The sequence below is a fragment of the Phyllostomus hastatus genome, unplaced genomic scaffold, assembly GCF_019186645.2.
Source record: "Phyllostomus hastatus isolate PE091 unplaced genomic scaffold, TTU_PhHast_1.1 phas_contig_147, whole genome shotgun sequence".
Classification (NCBI taxonomy): Eukaryota; Metazoa; Chordata; class Mammalia; order Chiroptera; family Phyllostomidae; genus Phyllostomus; species Phyllostomus hastatus.
The window spans coordinates 151,987-171,315 of NW_025333603.1; the positions used below are offsets into that span (position 1 = coordinate 151,987).

Here is a 19,329-nt window from a genome sequence, read left to right on the forward strand (position 1 = left end):
TCAATCCCTTTTTTCCACATACCTTCTACTGGTTCCAGAGATTAGGCATGGACATCTTTGTGAGTCATGATTGAACTTACAACAGGGGAGTAAACTTAGAAGCAGGATTTCATAGAGTGTAAGAGCAGCATTAACTTGCTCTGGCTGGTGTAGCTCAGTGGGCTGAGTCTGGGCTGGGAACCAAAGGGTCATCAGTTCAATTACCAGTCAGGGCACATGCCTGGGTTGTGGGCCAGAACCCCAGTAGGAGGTGTGTGAAAGGCAACCAAACATAGATGTTTCTCTCCCTCTCTTTCTCCCTCCCTTCCCTTCTCTCTAAAAATAAATAAATAAAATCTAAAAAAAAAAAGAGTAGCATTAACTTAGGATGGATGAGGCAATGAGGAGTAAAGATAGGGGTTCAGTTATATTTGGCTTGAGGACTTGGGAATGCCCAAATACTGCCTTTTCATCTTCTAGTCTCTACCCTCTACCCATATCTCAAGGTGCTATGTAAAAAGGAAAAATAAGACTTGAGCCTCAAAGCTTTGTTTTATTCTTGCTTGGATCTGTGCCCAATTACCTACCCCTCCCTCCTTCCCCAGGACAGAATGCAAAGGAAGCTGAATCAGTTGCCAGAGTTTATCCTCAAGGCTTGAGTGGAACCCCATATTGCCCACTTTCCAACATTATAGGAAAGACATAGGGGCAAAAGGCCAAATTGGATGTGTAGCATTTAAAAGAGTCCTCCTTCTGATGAATATAGTTCATTGCATTAGTTTCATAATTGTTGACTATCACATTATTTGTTCCTCCTGTGGAAGTTGGCAGAATCATGGATTTCTTCCTCATCCCCTTTCTTATTTCACCTTATTGGCATGACATTAATAGAAACACTGATTCCTTCTCAGAAGAGGAGACTTCCCTTGCTCTATGGTGTGCAGGCATGGGACTCACAGTAAGAGGAATGTGGACCAATTGAGGCTTTCAGAGGAAGGTGGTAATGACTATGGGCTGTCCTAAGGAATGATGGGTAGATTCAGAGAGTTTTCACCTACAAGGAAAAGACGGACTGAGAGATACAAAACTTGTACATAGAAGAATTAAATTATTCTTTCTAGTATCAGTATAAATATTTGTTGAGTATTTGCTGTGTACCCACTGCCTCTCATATGAATCAGAAGGTCCTCTTCAGAGGCTTGTTTTGTTATTTTTTATTTTATAAAACAGGAAACTGAAGCACAAGCAGGTGAAGTAACTTGCCCTGTATCACAGAAATACTGAGCTCTGGGGTTAATGTCGGAACCAAAGTCCATCTCCCCACTGGACTAATAGCTTCTCTTTCCACTGTACTAATTGCTTCTCTCAAACTATAGGCATTAAAAACTAGCTTTGATTTTCATTCACCCAAACTAACAAAACCTTCCAGCACTTGGGGAGGACTGTGCTAACAATATTGCTGAAATGAGACTCTGCCTCCTGAGGAAACCAAAGGGGAAAGTCCTTCCTCCTAGGACCCCCTCCTCCCACATGCTCTCCCTAAGATGAAGTCCCTCTGTATCGTGGTAACCAAGAACCCTCCAAATCCACTAATAAGCATGGTGCTTTCTAGCATATGTGCAATGCTACTTCCAGTTTCCATGAGGAAAACCTCATCTTCACCACCCTGGATCTCTTCTTGGCTGGCACTGAGACAACTTCAACAACGCTGCGCTGGGCTCTGCTTTACATGGCTGTCTACCCAGAAATCCAAGGTGAGCATGTCAGTGGGTGTCCTGAGCCAGCACACAGTGGTGTCTCCTGCAGCAGCCACCTCAAAGGTGGGAGCAGATGGTAGACTGGAAACAATGATAGCATGGCTATGAGGCCATGTGGACTTGAGAATGGGCACATTTGGCAATTTTTCAGTCATGATTGTGATGAATCCCACCAATACAAATATAACACAGAGTCCCTACCTTCAGGAAATACTAAGTCTAGCAGGAAAAACTGTGAGGATAATTGACATTGTGGTGAATTCCAGGAGAGAGGTGCATCCTCATGTGAAATTTTGTTCTAGGGAAGGTTAGATGTCATACAATACAAAAGAAAAAGAAAATAAAGGAAGGAAGGAAGCAAGGAAGAAAGAGAGGGAGGGAGGAAAGGAGAGAAAGAAAAGACACCTGGTCTTGGCCTTCCCTCCTTCAAAGTTATGTCTTCCATTGCCCTGGAGATGATATTCAAACTTGTTAGTTTCAGACATCATACCCTACGATGTTCCTCTTACTTCCTGTCCAACCTCACCTCCACCCACGCTGCATGTAGCCTCATTAAATCACATGTCATTTTTGTTGCATTGTCATTGTTTATGCCTCAGTGTCATCGCACCAGCTCTTCCCTCTACAAGAATGTTTCCTTGATTTTCTGCCTGGTAAACCACTAGTTCTGCATGAAGAATCTGCTAAACACTACCTCTCATTCCATGTTTTTCCATTCCCATAGAGAATGCCTAGCACTCTCTCTCTAGAGATGACCTAACACACCTCCATTACCGTGTTTATTGCACATCATTTATACCTCTTCCTCACAGACTGCAGTTCATTCAGAGACAGTGAGAGTTAGAAACAGTTTCCTTTTTCCAGTTCCCAGAACAGAAATCAGATTTGTTATTATACAGTTGTTTAAACTGTGGGTAACAGTTTATTAAAGGGATATAACATAAATTTAGTGGATCAACAGCAGTTTTTTTTCGGAAATAAAAATAGGATAGAAAAGATCAGAGAGCTTCCCATGTAATAAGGATAAGTTTATTTATGTAAATATATATATATATATCTCCTGAGTCACGATGCAAAATGCCTTTTCAGCTGTTATTCACATTATTTTTTTAAAGTTTAAAAGCTGCTTAGTTAGGTTACAGACTTGGTCTCTGTAATAGAGGCTCCAAAGAAATAATGGCTGAAGATGACAGCAGTTCACACCCATGTTCATAGCAGCATCAGTCACAGTCTCCAGGAGGTGGCAACTGTGTGTCCAGCAATGTAAGGCGGGATAAATAAAATGTGGAGTATAATGGAATATCACTCATCCTTAAACAGGAAGGGAATTCTGACTCATGCTGAAACATGGATAAACCTTAAGGATATCATGTTAAGTTAAATAATCCAGTCATACAAAAACAAATACTGTGTGATTCCACTGTGTGAGGCATCAAGACTAGTCACATTCAGAGAAACAGAAAGTAGAATGGTACATGCTGGAGGCTGGGGACCTGGAGGGAGGGGGGAGTGGTTGTTCATGGATATAGTTTCAGTTCTGCATTTTAAAAAATTCTGAAGATTTGTTGCATAACAATGTGACTACACTTAACACTATTGCACTATACTCTTAGAAAAGTTAAAGTGATAAATTTTATGTTATGTCTCTTTTACCAGCATTAAAATGTTGTTAAATGGACAGTTAAAGTATTATAAAATAGGAGTTTATTGCTCTCAGGTATGAAATTTGAACCACACTCTGCAGAGCCCACTGGGCTCCACCTCTCCAGTGTGTGGTTGTTGTGTTGTATCTAAGATGACGCCCTCACTGCAGTGGCAGATATTGCTCCCCCACAAAGACTGCTTTTCCACCATGGAGACGGGATGAAGTGGAGGGGCACCTGCTAAGTATTAAACATTCCTCCTACACACAGTCCATTAGTCAGAACTTCATCACATGATCACTCTTAGTCAAAAGGGGAATCTGGAAGATGGAGTCTTTGGCCTGATAACCAGGTATCCAGCTAAAACCTCCTGTAGAGAGAGGAAAAAAACATATTGGGGGACAATTAGCAGTTTTTATTATTATTTGGGTACTCACCTCAATCAGGTAACATAAATCTCAAAATATCCCTAACATGGAGGTAGATTTAGTCTCACTTAATAGGAAGAGAAAACTGAGGCTCAAAGAGTTTAAGGAAGTTGGAGCAGTAATGGGGTAGAATAAAAACGTTCACCCAGCATTGTTCCATCTCACGGCCAGCTTTCCACTCTCCATTTGCCACTTTGAGAAACAAGAGTCCGTAGAACCCACTGCAGTGGTTGGCACTTTGATACTAGTTACTCCATTCCTGAGCTTAACCAGGCTCAAGGAAAGTTATAGAATTATAGAACTTTCTCTTCAAGAAAAAGTACAAGCTGAGATCGACAGAGTGCTTGGCCAGTCACAGCAGCCCAGCATGGCTTCTCGGGAGTTCCTGCCCTACACCAATGCCGTCGTCCATGAGGTGCAGAGAATGGGAAATATCCTCCCCTTGAATGTGCCCAGGGAAGTGACAGCTGATACCACCCTGGCTGGATACTACATACCTAAGGTAATTAAGGACTCCAGCCTGAGTTCTTCAAGCTCATCTTTTTAAATGACAGGAATCTGAAATAGAAAAGTGACATGGACTCTTGTCCTACAGAATCACTTAAATGGGGAGTGACATATATTATTGCTGATTCAATACTAAAATATTTCTTCATGTGTGGCCTTTAGAACATTAGTTCAACTAGATATTAATGGTTATTATGGAAAGAAAAGGGGACTCCCAGGTCAAGTTTTCTGTGTTTTTAATGTAAAATATGTTTTGTGAATCTTTCTGGAGATAGAGCAGGCAGCCACTTTCAGTCAGAAGTGGCCATGGAATTTTCTTCTTTGCTTTGGTAGAACATCTTTCAGGAGTAGGGACCTGCCATACTTTCTATGGAAAATTCTGCCTCACAATCCTGGGTCTATAGAATGGTGAAATATGAAGGGTCAACTGAGATCACTTGGCCAACATCTAACATAATATTGCCACAGGTGTTGTTTCAGCTTTTACTTGCAGCCCCTTTTGAGGTGGGGGTGGAGGTGGGGGTCTGTCCCATAAGAGAAACCACTCCAAATGTGTGCAATACTCAGTATCAGAAAAGGAGAGAAAGAAACTAACACCTATGAAGCAGTAATTATGTCCCATGGAATACATAGGTCATTTCAGAATGCTTAATCTGTTCTCAGTTTAAGTCTGTTATTTCTATTATATAAATTGGGAATCAGGGCTCATAGTGATTCAGCCTGTGTAAGGTCTCTCAACTACAATGTGATGAGTTTGGTTCAGGAACCAGATCTCTTCTGATACCCGGGTTCACCTCTTTAATATTACATCCTGTTGTCTACACAGGAGTTGTGTTACTCTGACCTTAAATGAGTCATCTTGGGATTGCTCTCAGTTCCTCCCTTTCAATCCCTTGTCCTCAGGAAGGAAATTCTGATCTCTGCCCTCCGGGGTTTTTGATATCAGCAGACAGCTCTCTTGTGCCCCCTGGTGCCCTCTCTGCACACTGCACATTTACAGGTCCCTTGCTTTCTCAACACCTTGGTCAGACTCTGGGTGTCCATTCTGGTTGTCTCTGTTCTTCTCCATGTGTCCTACCTGGAGACAAGTTTAAGAGGCAGAACCAGAAAGGCTTACCCATTGTACACATTTTGGTCACTGTCCCTGCAGACCCAGGGAAAGCGGCTGTGCCTGTAGCTATTGCATTCACTGATTCCTGCTGATTCTACATTGTAGGTGAAAGCTGAAGTCTAAATTAATTCACAGGTGCTGCCTGCATTGTCATAGCAATTCATTTAAGCTCCAGAGAACCATCCCAGTCCTACCCCTGATTTTCAATGCTGAGCATGATAACTATCCTGAGAAATGAGAGACCTAAGTTACTACATAGTGGAGGCTAGGAGCCATGGCTTTGATGTCAGACAGGCCTAGTTCAAATCATAGCTCCACCTCAATTTTGTTATGTGACTCTGGGCATGTTATTTAACATCTCAGAGCTTCTTTTTTGTTGTTTGTAAAATGAATGAAAACCTACCTCACAGGTGGAAGTAAAATAAACCATGCATGTAAAACATTAAATCTAAACTGAGTATAGAGAGTACTTAAAATAGAAGTTATTCTAAAATTGAATCAACAAATGTTCATTAAAAACCAAAATGCTCAGGCCTGGGAAAATGACCCTGAGGAAAATAACCACAAAAGTGCATACTTAGAAACTGTGATAACTGCCCCCTGAAAACACTCACTGGTTTCTGTAAACATGAAGGCTTGCTGGAATGGGGAGTGGAAGCAGGAGTGGTCTGAGGAGGTCTCCAAAGGAAGTAATGTTTGAGCTGAGGACAGCAGAATGCTTAAGGGTTAGCTCAGTAACAAAGTAAGGAAGACACTCATTCAGATACTGTAAAGAACATTTCAAAAGGTATGGAAATGAGTGGGAGCAGAGGTGTTTGAGAAGCTGAAAGAAGCCAATGTAATGGGAGTGCAGGCACAGAGAGAGTGGCCCAGACAGGAGCTAGACAATGGGTCTGTCACCTCAGAGTGATGGGAAGCTACTGAAAGGTTCTCTCAAGTTCAAGGTATAGGTGGGTGGGTAGATGGATGTGACATGAATTAATCCTATATTCAAAGTTCACTCTGGTTTCAGAGTGTGGAGCAGATTGAAAGGGGAGAGGACAGGGGGCACAGTTAGACAGCTATTACAGGAGTAGAGACAGCAAGGTGGTAGCCTGGACTATGACAGTGGACACAGAATGGAGGGGACAGAATCAAGAGAAATCTATAGTAAAATCAACCAGGCTCACTGAAGAATTACATGAAGGCACAATGAGGGAAAGGAAGGCTTTAAGGAGGACTCTTGGGTTCCTTGCCACGTACTTGCGTGGACAATGGTTCCCTTTACTGGGTGACCTGATGCTACTATCAAACCTCCTGTGCAGTGCAGTAGACATTGGAGGGAAGACAATGGGGGACACAGGGGTGAACGAGACACTATTTACCTTGCTAGCACTGCCATGGTTACCACTTCAGTGAGTAGCTGGGTTGATTTTGGTACAGTCCTGACTAGCAAAGCTCTTACACTACATGTCTTCTCTCAAGTCCTATACTGCCTTGTCCCTTTGGAGAAGATCCATACTCAGTCAAGAGAAGCCCCACCTCCCTAATAAATTCCCAGAAGGCATTTGCTGTCCATCATTACAAGCTGTACCGTGACAAAGACTCGGGCCCTGGGTAGGTTGGAGGGGGATGGCTGGACTCAGAAGATGGTGGGATTGGAAGGGTGAGGATATGGGCAGGTTCCAACCTGGGAGCAGGGGAGTTCCCCCGCACTCATAGGTATGTTGTATAGGTGAAGCCTGTCCTGAGTCTTTGCTGCCTCCTCCAGGGCACCATGCTTGTGACCAACCTGACTGCACTGCACAGAGACCCCACAGAGTGGACCACCCCTAACACATTCAATCCTGAGCATTTTCTGGAGAATGGACAGTTTAAGAAAAGGGAAGCCTTTCTGCCCTTCTCATTAGGTGAGTGTGAAAACAATGAGAGTGCATGAATCCAGAGTTCCTCTGCCAGCCCTTTTCTGCTTTTCTCCCCAGCATCCTTTGCTCTAGTTGGAATATCTCCATACTCCACATGAGTCCTGCCTAGTGTGACTCCCTGTTACTGGGGTTATACCTCAGGATACCCTGGGCTGGCATTGCTTCAGGCTTCCCTCACTTCCTGAGCCCTTGCTTGCCTCTGATGGAGACTTCACCTTCACTTTTTTGGGTCCTCCAGAACACGGGGGACAGAGACTTAGGCCTCGTCTCTTTCTCACAAAACAGTTTGGAACTTGCCATCTTTACAGAGTTTTCAAATGTTTAAAGTTCTCTTTAAGGGTTACCCACTCACATGGAATTAGAGCCAATTTGTAATATAATAAGGGGATGTGGTGGGAAAAGGAAAGGATACTTTTACCATTATGGGCATCAGGAGAGACTCTGAATGCCATGGCTGGATTGGATGGGATTCTACTCTATATGCGTGCCCCTTTTGCCTCTTTAAATTTACATTGTTCTGTATAAATCCAAGCAATACATTTACATGGTAAACTACTTGAATGGTGCAAAAGTGAGTGCTGTGTCAACCGTCTCCTTTCCAAGCCAGCCATTTCCAAAAGGGTGTTAAACATTGTAAAATGAATAGCAACAATTCTTAGTATGTTTCTGAGTGGTGAATGAGGTATTTTTCCTGGATTATTTCAAGTAATTGCCCAGTCCCTTAGTTCTTAAAACATTTTCTGAGCTACTATGTACCAACAAGTCAGCCCCGAGGATATGACAATGAATAAAGTGGAAAAAAAATGTTTTTGTTCTGGTGAAACTTACAAGGTTCATGTTACTGTCACCACTGCAGAGATAATGAAACTGAGGCTGAGGGGGGTTAATTATTGCAGCTTTTTATACTTTTCTCTTTCACACTTTTTTCCTTTTTTGCATTGACCACGGATTACAGAGGGAAAAAATAATTTATTACACACACAAGAGAGATAGTCGTAGTGACTACTGTGTGTGTTGGAGCCCAAGTGGGGTGAGAAGGGTATTTGCAAAAGGGAAGGAACAGTGGAATCCTAGACTGGGCATCAGAGCACAAGCAAGATGAGGGGTGTCTGCACAGCATGGCTATGGCAGTGATATAAGAGAAGCTGTATACACAGGATACTGTTCCAATAAGTAAACACATTGAGGATAATGGGAAGAAGTTACAAATAGGGGAAGGGAGATAATAGAATGAACTCTGTGGTGTTAGATTGAAACAAGATGTTATCAATATAAACTCATATTTTTGATAAATACGATAAACAGGTAGGTAGGTAGATATAAAAGTAAATGAATTAACATGGATGTATATATTTAAATATATACTCACACTATATACGTACACAAATTTCCCAGCTCTACTCACTGTGATACCCTGGGAGCAACACCACCTTGATAATAACAAGCTCATCAAATGCCCAGATCTTGGTTTCTGCATAATGTTATCCACCGAAAGAAGATAGGATTTCTGTTGAAAATTGCTGATTCCAGCCTTGGGAAGGAAAAGCATAAACTGAACTGGAAAATATTTTGTGCCCCAAATTAAGAAAATACCGTCTTGAATGTTCATTTACTAGACAAATCCCAAGTATCTTGAGATCAAAACACTAATAACAAATTTTACCTCTCTGAATGAAAAAAAGAATTTGTGAATTCATAAAACAAAAACAAATGAGTGAGTAAATAAAACAGGGAGGAAAGGAAGCATTTCCTTTAGTAGAATGCTAACTAATAATGCACAAGAAATGAGGGAATTTTAAAATTCCACATCAGGCAACCATTAGAGTAATGAGTAATTTGACCAAGAAATAGAAATGAAAACTAGTTCATTGAAGATTGGTTTATTTACATAGTCTCAAAGAAGTATTTATTAGTTGCAAAGAGAAAAAGAAAAACTTTACAGGGGAGAATTGGAAGACACCACCGTAATGGTCACCAGTAACAGGACAGATCACAATCATGTCTCACCTGAGTGAAGAGAACACAGCCTCACTTGGGTGATCTGGCCACCAGAAATGCATAACCTCACAACCTGAACCTAATCATGAGGTAACATGAAAGACATTAACTAAATAATGGGTCCATCATTTTCAAAAGTACCAAAGTCAGGGAAGTTGAACAATCACTTCCTGATGCTAAACTGGATCCTTTACTAAATGAACGACACTAGTGGGAGGATGGCAAAACCTGATTAGGACCTCAGGGGAAGATAGATGATGGTGACTTCCTGATTTGGTGGTTATGTCGGATAATGTCCTTGTTTGAGGGAATTCATACTGAAGAGTTCATGGGTAATGTGGGGAATTTACTCTTCAAATTACTGAGAAAAAACTAAGTGTCTTGTATTATTCCTGCAAGTTTTCTATACATTTCAAATTACTTCAGAATAAAGGGCACAATGAGGAAAGTATCACAGGAAAGAACTGTAATACACAGAAAGCTATTTTAGTAATGCTATCAGCCAAATGGTTTACTTGCAGTAGTCTTTTAAATTGTATTCTTCTGGATATTTTTTTTTATAACTAATGAGACAAAGTTACAGATAACCTATTTTACAGCTGGAATGTTTGATATTGTCCAGCAAATATATTAAGATATTTTGGTTTGCTCTCTACATTATTATTTGGATTCAGTGTGTAGCTCAGGAAATACATAAAACACAGATCCCACGTTAAACACACATTTCCACCAATGCCTAGAGAATTTAATTTGCCTTGAATCACATGTCTAGAAAGTGGGAGGAGTTGAATTGGATGTCTGTCCTCTGCCTCCAGTTCTGGACTAACATATCCAGGCCTCAGATATGGCCCACACAAGGCCAAGTGTGAGCATGGAGTAAAGGATTCAGCCTAGGGCCCATGTTAGAAGCAAAGGCACTTTGGGGGAAGGACCATCAGGCACCAGGACTGCTCAAGGAGGGGTGCTGAAGCAGTTCCAATGTAGAGGGCCATTCATGTCAGCAAGGTCCCCGATCATTAAGGAGGAAAACATGATCTAGGGGACAAATGCCTGATGCTTTAGAAACCCTGCTGGCACTACTGGCTTATACTTTCAGAAAGTACTCTTCTAAGGACTGAAAGAAATTAACTTTTTTCTGCTTCTGTCATTATTGTTTGTTCACTGATTTTTTACAGCCTGCAGGCGAGACCTCCACTTTCTAGGTCAACCCAGGCCTCCCACTTCTATCATCACCTACACCCTGCACCTTCACCTGCCTGACCCTGAAGGCACTGCACTGAGTCCACATACATGTTTCCCATGTTTTGCTTCAGCCCAGTGGTGGTCAGATTACATAAGTCTCTGTACAGAAAGCCCCAGGGCCTAGCAGGCCCTTCTTCTGTTGAAGTTTTGCAAGACGTAGTAGATTTCGATCCCTGCTGGGCACTGACATCAACTGGAAACATAACTCATCTTGTGTTCTTGTCTTTCAGGAAAGCGGGCATGCCTTGGAGAACAGCTGGCCAAGGCTGAGCTCTTTATTTTCTTCACCACCCTTTTGCAAAAATTTACCTTTAAGCCTCCAGACAATGTGAAGCTGAGCCTGGAATTCAGAATGGGCCTCACCATCTCCCCAGCTGACTACCGCATCTGCGCTGTTCCTCGGACATGAAGGTGGTAGAGAAGGAGAGGGGAAACGAAAGCAGGATGAACAGGCATGTCCTCTGAAGGCTCGGCACCTGCTCTGAACCGAGGAAGCAGAGTGGAAGTGGCTCTGAGCAAAGGGTGCAGGCATTGGAATCACAGGGAACTGGATTCAAATCCAGTTTTATCTCCTCCAGTGTAGCCTTGAGCAAATCATGTATCTCTAGAAAACACCCCCAATGATATTCCTAAAATAAAACCAATCACATCAGGCCTTGAACTTGCTAAATATCTTGGATCTTGTCTTACATTTTTTTCCTCAATCTGATCACCTAAGTGGGAGACTGAGAAATTGGCCAAAATACTTCATGTAATATGATCAGTCTCCTCATCTGTAAAATGAAGGCCTTTGTGGAAAGAATCTCTGAGTTCTGTCCCTGCCACACTGTACATTTGTGCTGATTGTAGATGGGCAGGCATTCACACACTCCGCGTGGAATAAATGTGAAGCCACTAGGCCTCACCCCAGCCTAACAGATGGATTGGGACCCACAGCCAAGAGAATACGACCATAATTAATGTGAAACTTTGGGGAATAGATGACTGGGAGTAACTGAAGTTTCTGGCAACGTAAAATGACTCCTCTTTTTCCTCAAAGCTCATTGGAGAGATTCTAATATGAAGTTTCATACTGACCAAGCACTACCTAAAGATTTTATCTGAATTTTATAACTCTTATTTCTCACCTAGTCTGAAAGCTCCAGGGCCACTTTCCCTCTTCCTTTGCATCCGTGTCTGAAAATATGGTACAAGCATATGACATTTTCTATGGCGTCCTGGCTAAGGCACAGATTTTACCCCACTGAAATATAGGCTATGCATCTTTTCTCTCCCGCTGTCCCACAGAGACACAGACACACAGCACTGTAAATATAAAACTTGTTCTGGGGTTGAAGGACTTGCAAACACCAAAGGGCCAGGACACACAGGATAATTTAAATTCATATGGAAAGGTGCCCAGGTCAGGCACAGCTGACCTGCATGCAATAGGGAGAGGTTCCAGCAGAGGGGCTCTCAGAACGCCCTACATATTATGCTATAATTGCTCTATAAGCGTGCTCTCCCACCTATAGTGGGGATGGCTTATATAGACAGAAGTCGCCAAATAAGGACTCCAAAGCTTGCATTTTAATTAGTCCAAAAAGCATGGCTCTATTAGTCAGAAGGGAGCAACTCTGATGGTTAGTGAAGATGTTAATTATAATAAAGCTGCACTGATGTAATTGGATGGGGAAGCCTCAGTCCTATTGGTTGACACATGATTCTAGAAACTCCTCCAGGACAAGCTCAAATGGTACAAACACAGTATAGAAAGGCAGTTCAGTGCAGAAGGCAGGAAGCTTAGTGCAGACTTCTCCCTGAACTGTGGTTTGCATAAGAGGCCCCTGTATAGAAATGCCTGCTAGGCCCTGTTTTGGTTTGTTGTTGTAGCTTTTTAAAAAATTAAGCCCACTGATACCAAACTCTATTACAAGGCCATTGTAATCAAAATGGCCTGGTACGGGCATTAAAACACTCACATGGACCAGTGGAACAGAACCCAGAAGCCAGAAATAAATCCAAGTCTCTACAGGCAATTAATATTTGACAAAGGGGGAAGCAACATAAAATGCAGTAAAAATACTCTCTTCAACAAATGGTGTTAGGTGATCTGGACAGCTACACACACACAAAAATGAATGCGACCACCAACTTACACCATACACAAAAATAAATTCAAGGTGGATAAAAGATTTAAATATAAGCCGTGACACCATTAAAGTCCTAGAGGAGAACATAGGCAGGAAAATCTCAGATATTTCATGCAGCAACATTTTCACTGATATGTACTCTAGAGCAAGGGACATAAAGGAAAGAATAAACAAATGGGATCTCATCAAAATAAAAAGCTTCTTCATGGCTAAACAAAACAGTATTAAAATAAAAAGAGAACCAACTATATGGGAAAACATATTTGCCAATGATAACTCAGACTAGGGTTTAATCTCCAAAATATACAAAGAACTTACACAACTCCACTCTAAAAAGACAAGCAACCCAATTAAAAAATGGGCAAGGGACTTGAACAGACACTTCTTCAAGGAGGACATACAGAGGATCAAGAGACAGATGAAAAGATGCTCAGGATTGCTAGCTATCAGAGAGATGCAAATTAAAACCACAATGAGATACCACTTTATACCAGTCAGAATGGCCATCATAAACAAAGCAACAAACAACAAGTGTTGGACAGGTTGTGGAGAAAACAGGACCCTAGTGCACTGTTGGTGGGATTGCAGACTAGTACAGCCACTATGGAAAACAGTATGGAATTTTCTCAGAAAACAAAAATGGATGTGGCTTTTGACCCAGCAATTCCACTGCTAGGATTATATCCTAAGAACCCTGAAACACTAATCCAAAAGAACCTATGCACCCCAATGTTCATAGCAGCACAATTTACAATAGCCAACTGTTGGAAGCAACCTAGGTGCCCATTAGTAAATAAATGGATCAAAAAACTATGGTACATTTACACAATGGAATTCTATGCAACAGAAAGAAAGAAGAAGCTCCTACCCTTTGCAACAGCATGGGTCAAACTGGAAAGCGTTATGCTAAGTGAAATAAGCCAGGCAGTGAAAGACAAATACCATATGGTCTCACCTTTAACAGGAACCTAATCAACAAAACAAACAGGCAAGCAAAATATAACCAAAGACACTGAAATAGAGAACAGGCTGACAATGACCAGAGTGGAGAGGGAAGAAAATTTCAGGGGAAAAGGGGAAGGGTTTACAGGAACAAGTATAAAGGACAAATGGGCAAAAAGAACAGGGGGTGGAAATGGGGGGAGGTGGGGTGGGCTGGGTTGGGAGTAAAAGACAGAAAACTGTACTTGAACTATAATTAATTTTTTTAAATGTTAAAAGAAAAGAAAAAAGGAATAAACTATTCATGTAAAAAAAATTAAGCCCAGTTAAGACACCAGGAGACCATAGTAGGTAGGCGTCTTCATTCTCAGGTTCATTCTGGTGTCAAGCTCTTCTCCCCTTCAGCTAACTCCAGCCTACATCATCAGCCTATTGTTGATAAACTATCAAGGGAAGGGGGAGCTAATTAGGGGTGAGGATATACCAGGGACTTTGATTTTTTTCTTTTTTCAACCTTAACTGTGACTTTGAGCAAGACATTTAACCTGGCAAGCCTCTACTTTCTTCCTCTAAAACATGGGCATGAGAGTAAAAACTTCACTCAGTGGTGGTGAGAATAAAATTTACAAACATAGCATGGGACTCAATAGGGTGCAACAAGAATGTACCTTTGTCCTCATACCTCCACCCCCAAACTCTGAGAAGCACCCCTTTCTGCCTCTGCCTCTGAAGTTCCACAGGGTCCATTACTTTTCTGATTGCTCTTACATAACAAACATTCTGCTTGTCACTTTCATTCCCAAGAAACCTCAATTTGGGCATTGCAATTTGCAGCAATTTACAGCCTAATACAATTTACAGAACTCTATAAATGAGCTAATTTAGCTTCCTGTTCAACCCAGTTTTAGAACTGAAAGGTTTCCAGATGAGGTGGGTGGGGGTGTAGCCAATACTCCTCCGAGTACCAGGTGCTCCCTCCTTCAAGCATTTACATTACAGAGGGGATGGGGCTGCAGCCCAATTGAACAATGGAATGGAGCCCTTCACCATCATAAACACAGGCAGCTGAAGACTCTGATGGCAGCTCTATCCATGAGCATGTCCCTGTGTGCAGGGTGATGTCTGAAAACTTCCCTTCACTACATGTGAATGATCTCATATCACGTGGAATTTCAAAGACATACAAAATGTATGCATTCACCTTCAACATTTAGAACAGCTGTCCAGAATTTTTTGTGTTGAGGGTAATGTTCTATATGTTGTACAATATTGTATGGTACAGCCATGTGTGGCTATAATGAAAAAATAAAATTTAATTGAAATTCATAATTAAATATCGAATGTGGTTAGCAGGCAGCATATTGGTCAGTGCAAGTCTAGAACCTTGAGTGGCTCTGAAGGAGCTACTGCCCAAATGATGTGATGATGCTGGGCCAACAATTAATGTACAGTTCAGAAAGTTAAATGTACAGAGTCATAGTCTTTTAGGATCATGAGAATCTATCTTAAGTGTGACAGAACTTCATGTTTGTTTCTGCCTTTGCAATCTGCCACATTAACTTCACTCATGAGATGAAATGAATACCTATTGAGCCAACATTAACAGCAATGCAATGAAACTTTCCCAAAACATAATCTAGGAATACGAAGACTTCACTTTTCTTAATATTTTACAACTCATCTTGACCAGCCTGTATAGATAGGGAAATAAGACGCCATAAGAGAGAAACCCCAAAATAAATTAGGAATAAAAATATTGCTTAAACAAGAGAAATCTGGACTGCAGGCCCACAGTTGACATGGCTAAGTGATGACTTCAAGGATACAAGCTCTTTCTTCCTTGTGGGTCCACTGTCCTTGACAGTTACCTTCAGACCAGTGGCATTCTAAAGAAGGGGAAAGGGCTGGCAAAGCATACCCATTCTTTCAATAAGCACACATCACTACTGTCCACACCTCTTTGGACAGAACTTACTAAAATGACCCCACCTAGTTTCAGAGGAGTCTGGGAAGTGCTTATGTTTCCTCCCTGGATGTAAGGTAGGTGTAACAAGTTAAAATATGGTGTTTACTAAGGACAAAGAAGGGAATAGAACTTGAGCAATGAGTAGCAGTCTCAGCCAAAGAAAACACACACATATTTTGAATTCCACAATAATACAAAATGTCTACATTCCATTGGTGAAATTGGAGAAATAATTGGGAAAACCAAAATCACTTTTACACAACCACTCATTCACCAAAAAAAAATCAAACATAAAACAAAATTAGAAGAATTAAATTAATGCAATGACTTTTTCTTTACTGATCTAAATATTCTAAGTCCTATATTTAAAGTTGCAAATATGACTTGGGGCCAAGATGGAAGCAAAGGTAGATACACTGTGCCTCCTCACACAACCAAAAGAAGGGCAACAAATTTAAAAACAAAAAATGGCCAGACCCACCAGAAAATTGAACTGTATGGGAATCTGACAACCAAGAAGTTAAAGAAGAAACATTCAACCAGACCAGTAGGAGAGCAGGAGAGAACTGGCAACAAGGATGACCTGGGTGAGGGAGGGAGACACTGGTGGAGTGGGTGGTTCCACATTGCATGAGGATAAACTGGAAGGAGCAACTGGGGAGTGAGACAAACCACACAACCCAGATTTCAAGTGCAGGGAAATAAAGTCTCAAAACTTCTGCCTGAAAAAACCTGTGGGACTTGAGGTGGCAGGATAAACTCTCAGCCTCACAGGAGTTTGTTAGAGAGATCCATAGGGTCCTAGAATGTACACAATCCCACACACCTGGGAATCAGCCCCAGAAGGGCCCAATTTGCTTGTGGGTAATGCATGAAGTAACTGAAAGCCAGCAGAGAGGCCAGAAAGCAGCACTGTTCCCTCTTGGACCCCTCCCCCACCTGCAGCACCACAATGCAGCAAAGTGGGTTGCCCTGCCCTAGTGAACACCTAAAACTCCACTCCTAGGCTCCACTTCTTACTATGTAACAGGTGCGCCAAGAAGAAAAGTGTCCAATGAAAAAACAGATCAAAGCTCCAGAAAAAATACAACTAAGCCATGAAGAGATAGCCAACCTATCAGATGTACAGTTCAAACCACTGGTGATCAGGATGCTCACAGAAATGGTTGAGTATGGTTGCAAAGTAAAGGAAAGAGTGAAGGCTGTGAAAGTAAAATAAAGGAAAATGTACAAGGAACCAACAGTCATGGGAAGGAACTGGGACTCAAATCAATGGTTTGGACCAGAAGGAAGAAATAAACATTCAACTAGAACAGAATGAAAAACAAGAAGTCAAAAACAAAACAAAACAAAGAACAGATGCTTAGGAATCTCTGGGACAACTTTAAAGGTTCCAACATCTGAATCATATGAGTGTCTGAAAGAGAACAGGAAGAGCAAGAAACTGAAAACATAATGAAGGAGAACTTCCCTAACCTGCCAAAGCAAATAGATTTCCACAAAGTCCAGGAAGCTCAGAGAGTCCCAGAGAAGTTGGACCTGAGAAACCAAACAACAAGGAACACCAAAATTACATTATCCAAGATTAAAGATAAGGAGAGAGAATCTTAAAAGCAGCAAGAGAAAAGGAGACAGTTACCTACAAAGGATTGCCCATAAGAATATCAGTAAGGTTTCTACTCAAAAGAAATCTTACAGGCAAGAAGGGGCTGGAAAGAGGTATTCGAAGTCATGAAAGGCAAGGACCTACATCCAAGATTACTCTAGTCAACAAAGCTATCATTTAGAACGGAGGGGCAGACAAAATACTTGCCAGATAAGGTCAACTTAAAGGAGTTCATCATCACCCAGCCCTTACTACATGAAATGTTAAGCGACTTTTCTTCTTATCTAAGAAAAACAGGAAGATGAAAACTATGAACAGTAAAATGACAAAAAATACAACTACCAACAACTGAACCTAAAAAAACAAAAACAAAAACAAACTAAGCAAACAACAAGAACAGGAACAGAATCATAGAAATGGAGACCACATTCAGGGTTATCAGCAGGGAGGAGGAAGGGCAGCATGGGGGAAAGGGTACAGGGAACAAGAAGCATAAATACTAGGTACAAAATAGATAGGGGGAAGTTAAGAATAGTATAGGAAATGGAGAAGCCAAAAAACTTAAGTGAAAGAACCATGGATAGGAAGTAAGGTGGGAAGGAAGGCTGGTGGGAGGGGGCATGGAGGGCTATAAAGGGGAGAAGAGAAATGAGACAACTGTAATAGCATAATCAATGAAATATAATTTAAAAATAAAAACATATAGCAGCAAATAAACATGTACTTGTACCTACAAAAAATCCATCATAATTATCACATAGAATTGGAAAGTTTATTTACTTAAAACACTTTGCAACTATCAAACTGTTATTGAACCATTATTTGTTTTAAATACCCCAAGTACAAAAATAAATCAAACATTGCTTCTATTTTCAAATGTCAAAGTCTTTTCCATAGAAAATAGAAAAAAACATTTAGAAACTAAATATTACAATTAAGCTACATCAAGGTGTTTGTTTTTTATCCTTACCCAATGACATTTCCATTTGCTTTTTTAGCAAGAGGAAGGGGGACAGAGAAACATCAATGAGAGAGAAGCATCAATTGGTTGCCTTCATAGCACCCAGACCAGGATTCTGTGCTGGGGCTGGGGAATCGTAGGGCCCAACTGGGGATGAACCCCCAATCTAAATATGTGCCCTGACTGGGAATCAAACCCACAACTTTTTGGTTATGGTATAATGCTCCAAAGAGTGAGCCACATTGGCCAGGGTACACTACTTTATGTTTATTAACTGCACACCATTTTCTAACTGTCCACCCACTGTGAGCAGACATAAAACAACCGAATGGCTTTGATCAATGGTTATCAAAGTGTGATCTCTGGTTAATGTTAGCACCACTGGGAATTTGTTTAAAAATGCAAATTCTGCCTGTAGATTCTACCCAGACCTATGAATGAGAAGCTGAAATTTTAGAACTACAGTATAGTTCAAATTTTCTATGATTTATCTACATATTGATACTCGACAAAACTACTGTGGCTATGGCTGTTGGGTTTCTTAGTAAGGGAAATCATTCCTTCTCTCTCACTAAGGACAGCCTACCACAATTTCACTGAATTCAGCATTATTAGTGATTAGTATAATACATAAAATCAAGTAGATGGTCAAAATATGTAGGCTTAAAAGTGAATAAATAATGAATTATTTGGCTTTAATATCTTCAATGATTTATGTCTCAAAAGGCCACAGGAGAACAGGAAAACAATACACAATCCTCCATATTAACTAGGATGGTTAACCCATGATGGAACATTCTGGGAACACTTTGCTCATAATTTCCCTCAAGACCTTGCTATATTATCAAGACCAATTTTATCAAATAGAGAAGAGAAGGAAAGAAAAGAACACAGAGGAAAAGTATGATAGATGAAAGGAACAAAGCATGTCTGAGCAAGGACAACCAGTTCTATTCAGTGAAGCTCAGAGTTCACATGTAGGAGTCTACAACAGATATTCTCTCCCAGCAAAGAAGCAGCACCTAAGGTGGAGAGTGGTTGCATGATTATCTACTGTAACTGGTTGACATGACCCAAAAGAACCACATATGTTATGAACTGCTTCTTTTCTTAAAAACACCCTATACATACTACGGGTATAAAAGTAAAATAC

At 41.1% G+C, this 19,329-nt stretch overlaps 1 protein-coding gene across 1 annotated transcript in view; it reads left to right on the forward strand.

Annotated features, from left to right (window-relative positions):
- LOC123831702 (cytochrome P450 2J2-like) overlaps positions 1 to 11,239 on the forward strand; it is a 28,536-nt gene extending 17,297 nt beyond the window's left edge. The window contains exons 6-9 of the mRNA XM_045858825.1: positions 1,592 to 1,733; positions 4,122 to 4,309; positions 7,176 to 7,314; positions 10,800 to 11,239. Coding sequence (XP_045714781.1) covers positions 1,592 to 1,733; positions 4,122 to 4,309; positions 7,176 to 7,314; positions 10,800 to 10,978 — 648 coding nt within the window. The 3' untranslated portion in view covers positions 10,979 to 11,239. The remainder of the gene's footprint in view (positions 1 to 1,591; positions 1,734 to 4,121; positions 4,310 to 7,175; positions 7,315 to 10,799) is intronic.
- Positions 11,240 to 19,329: the final 8,090 nt, after the last annotated feature.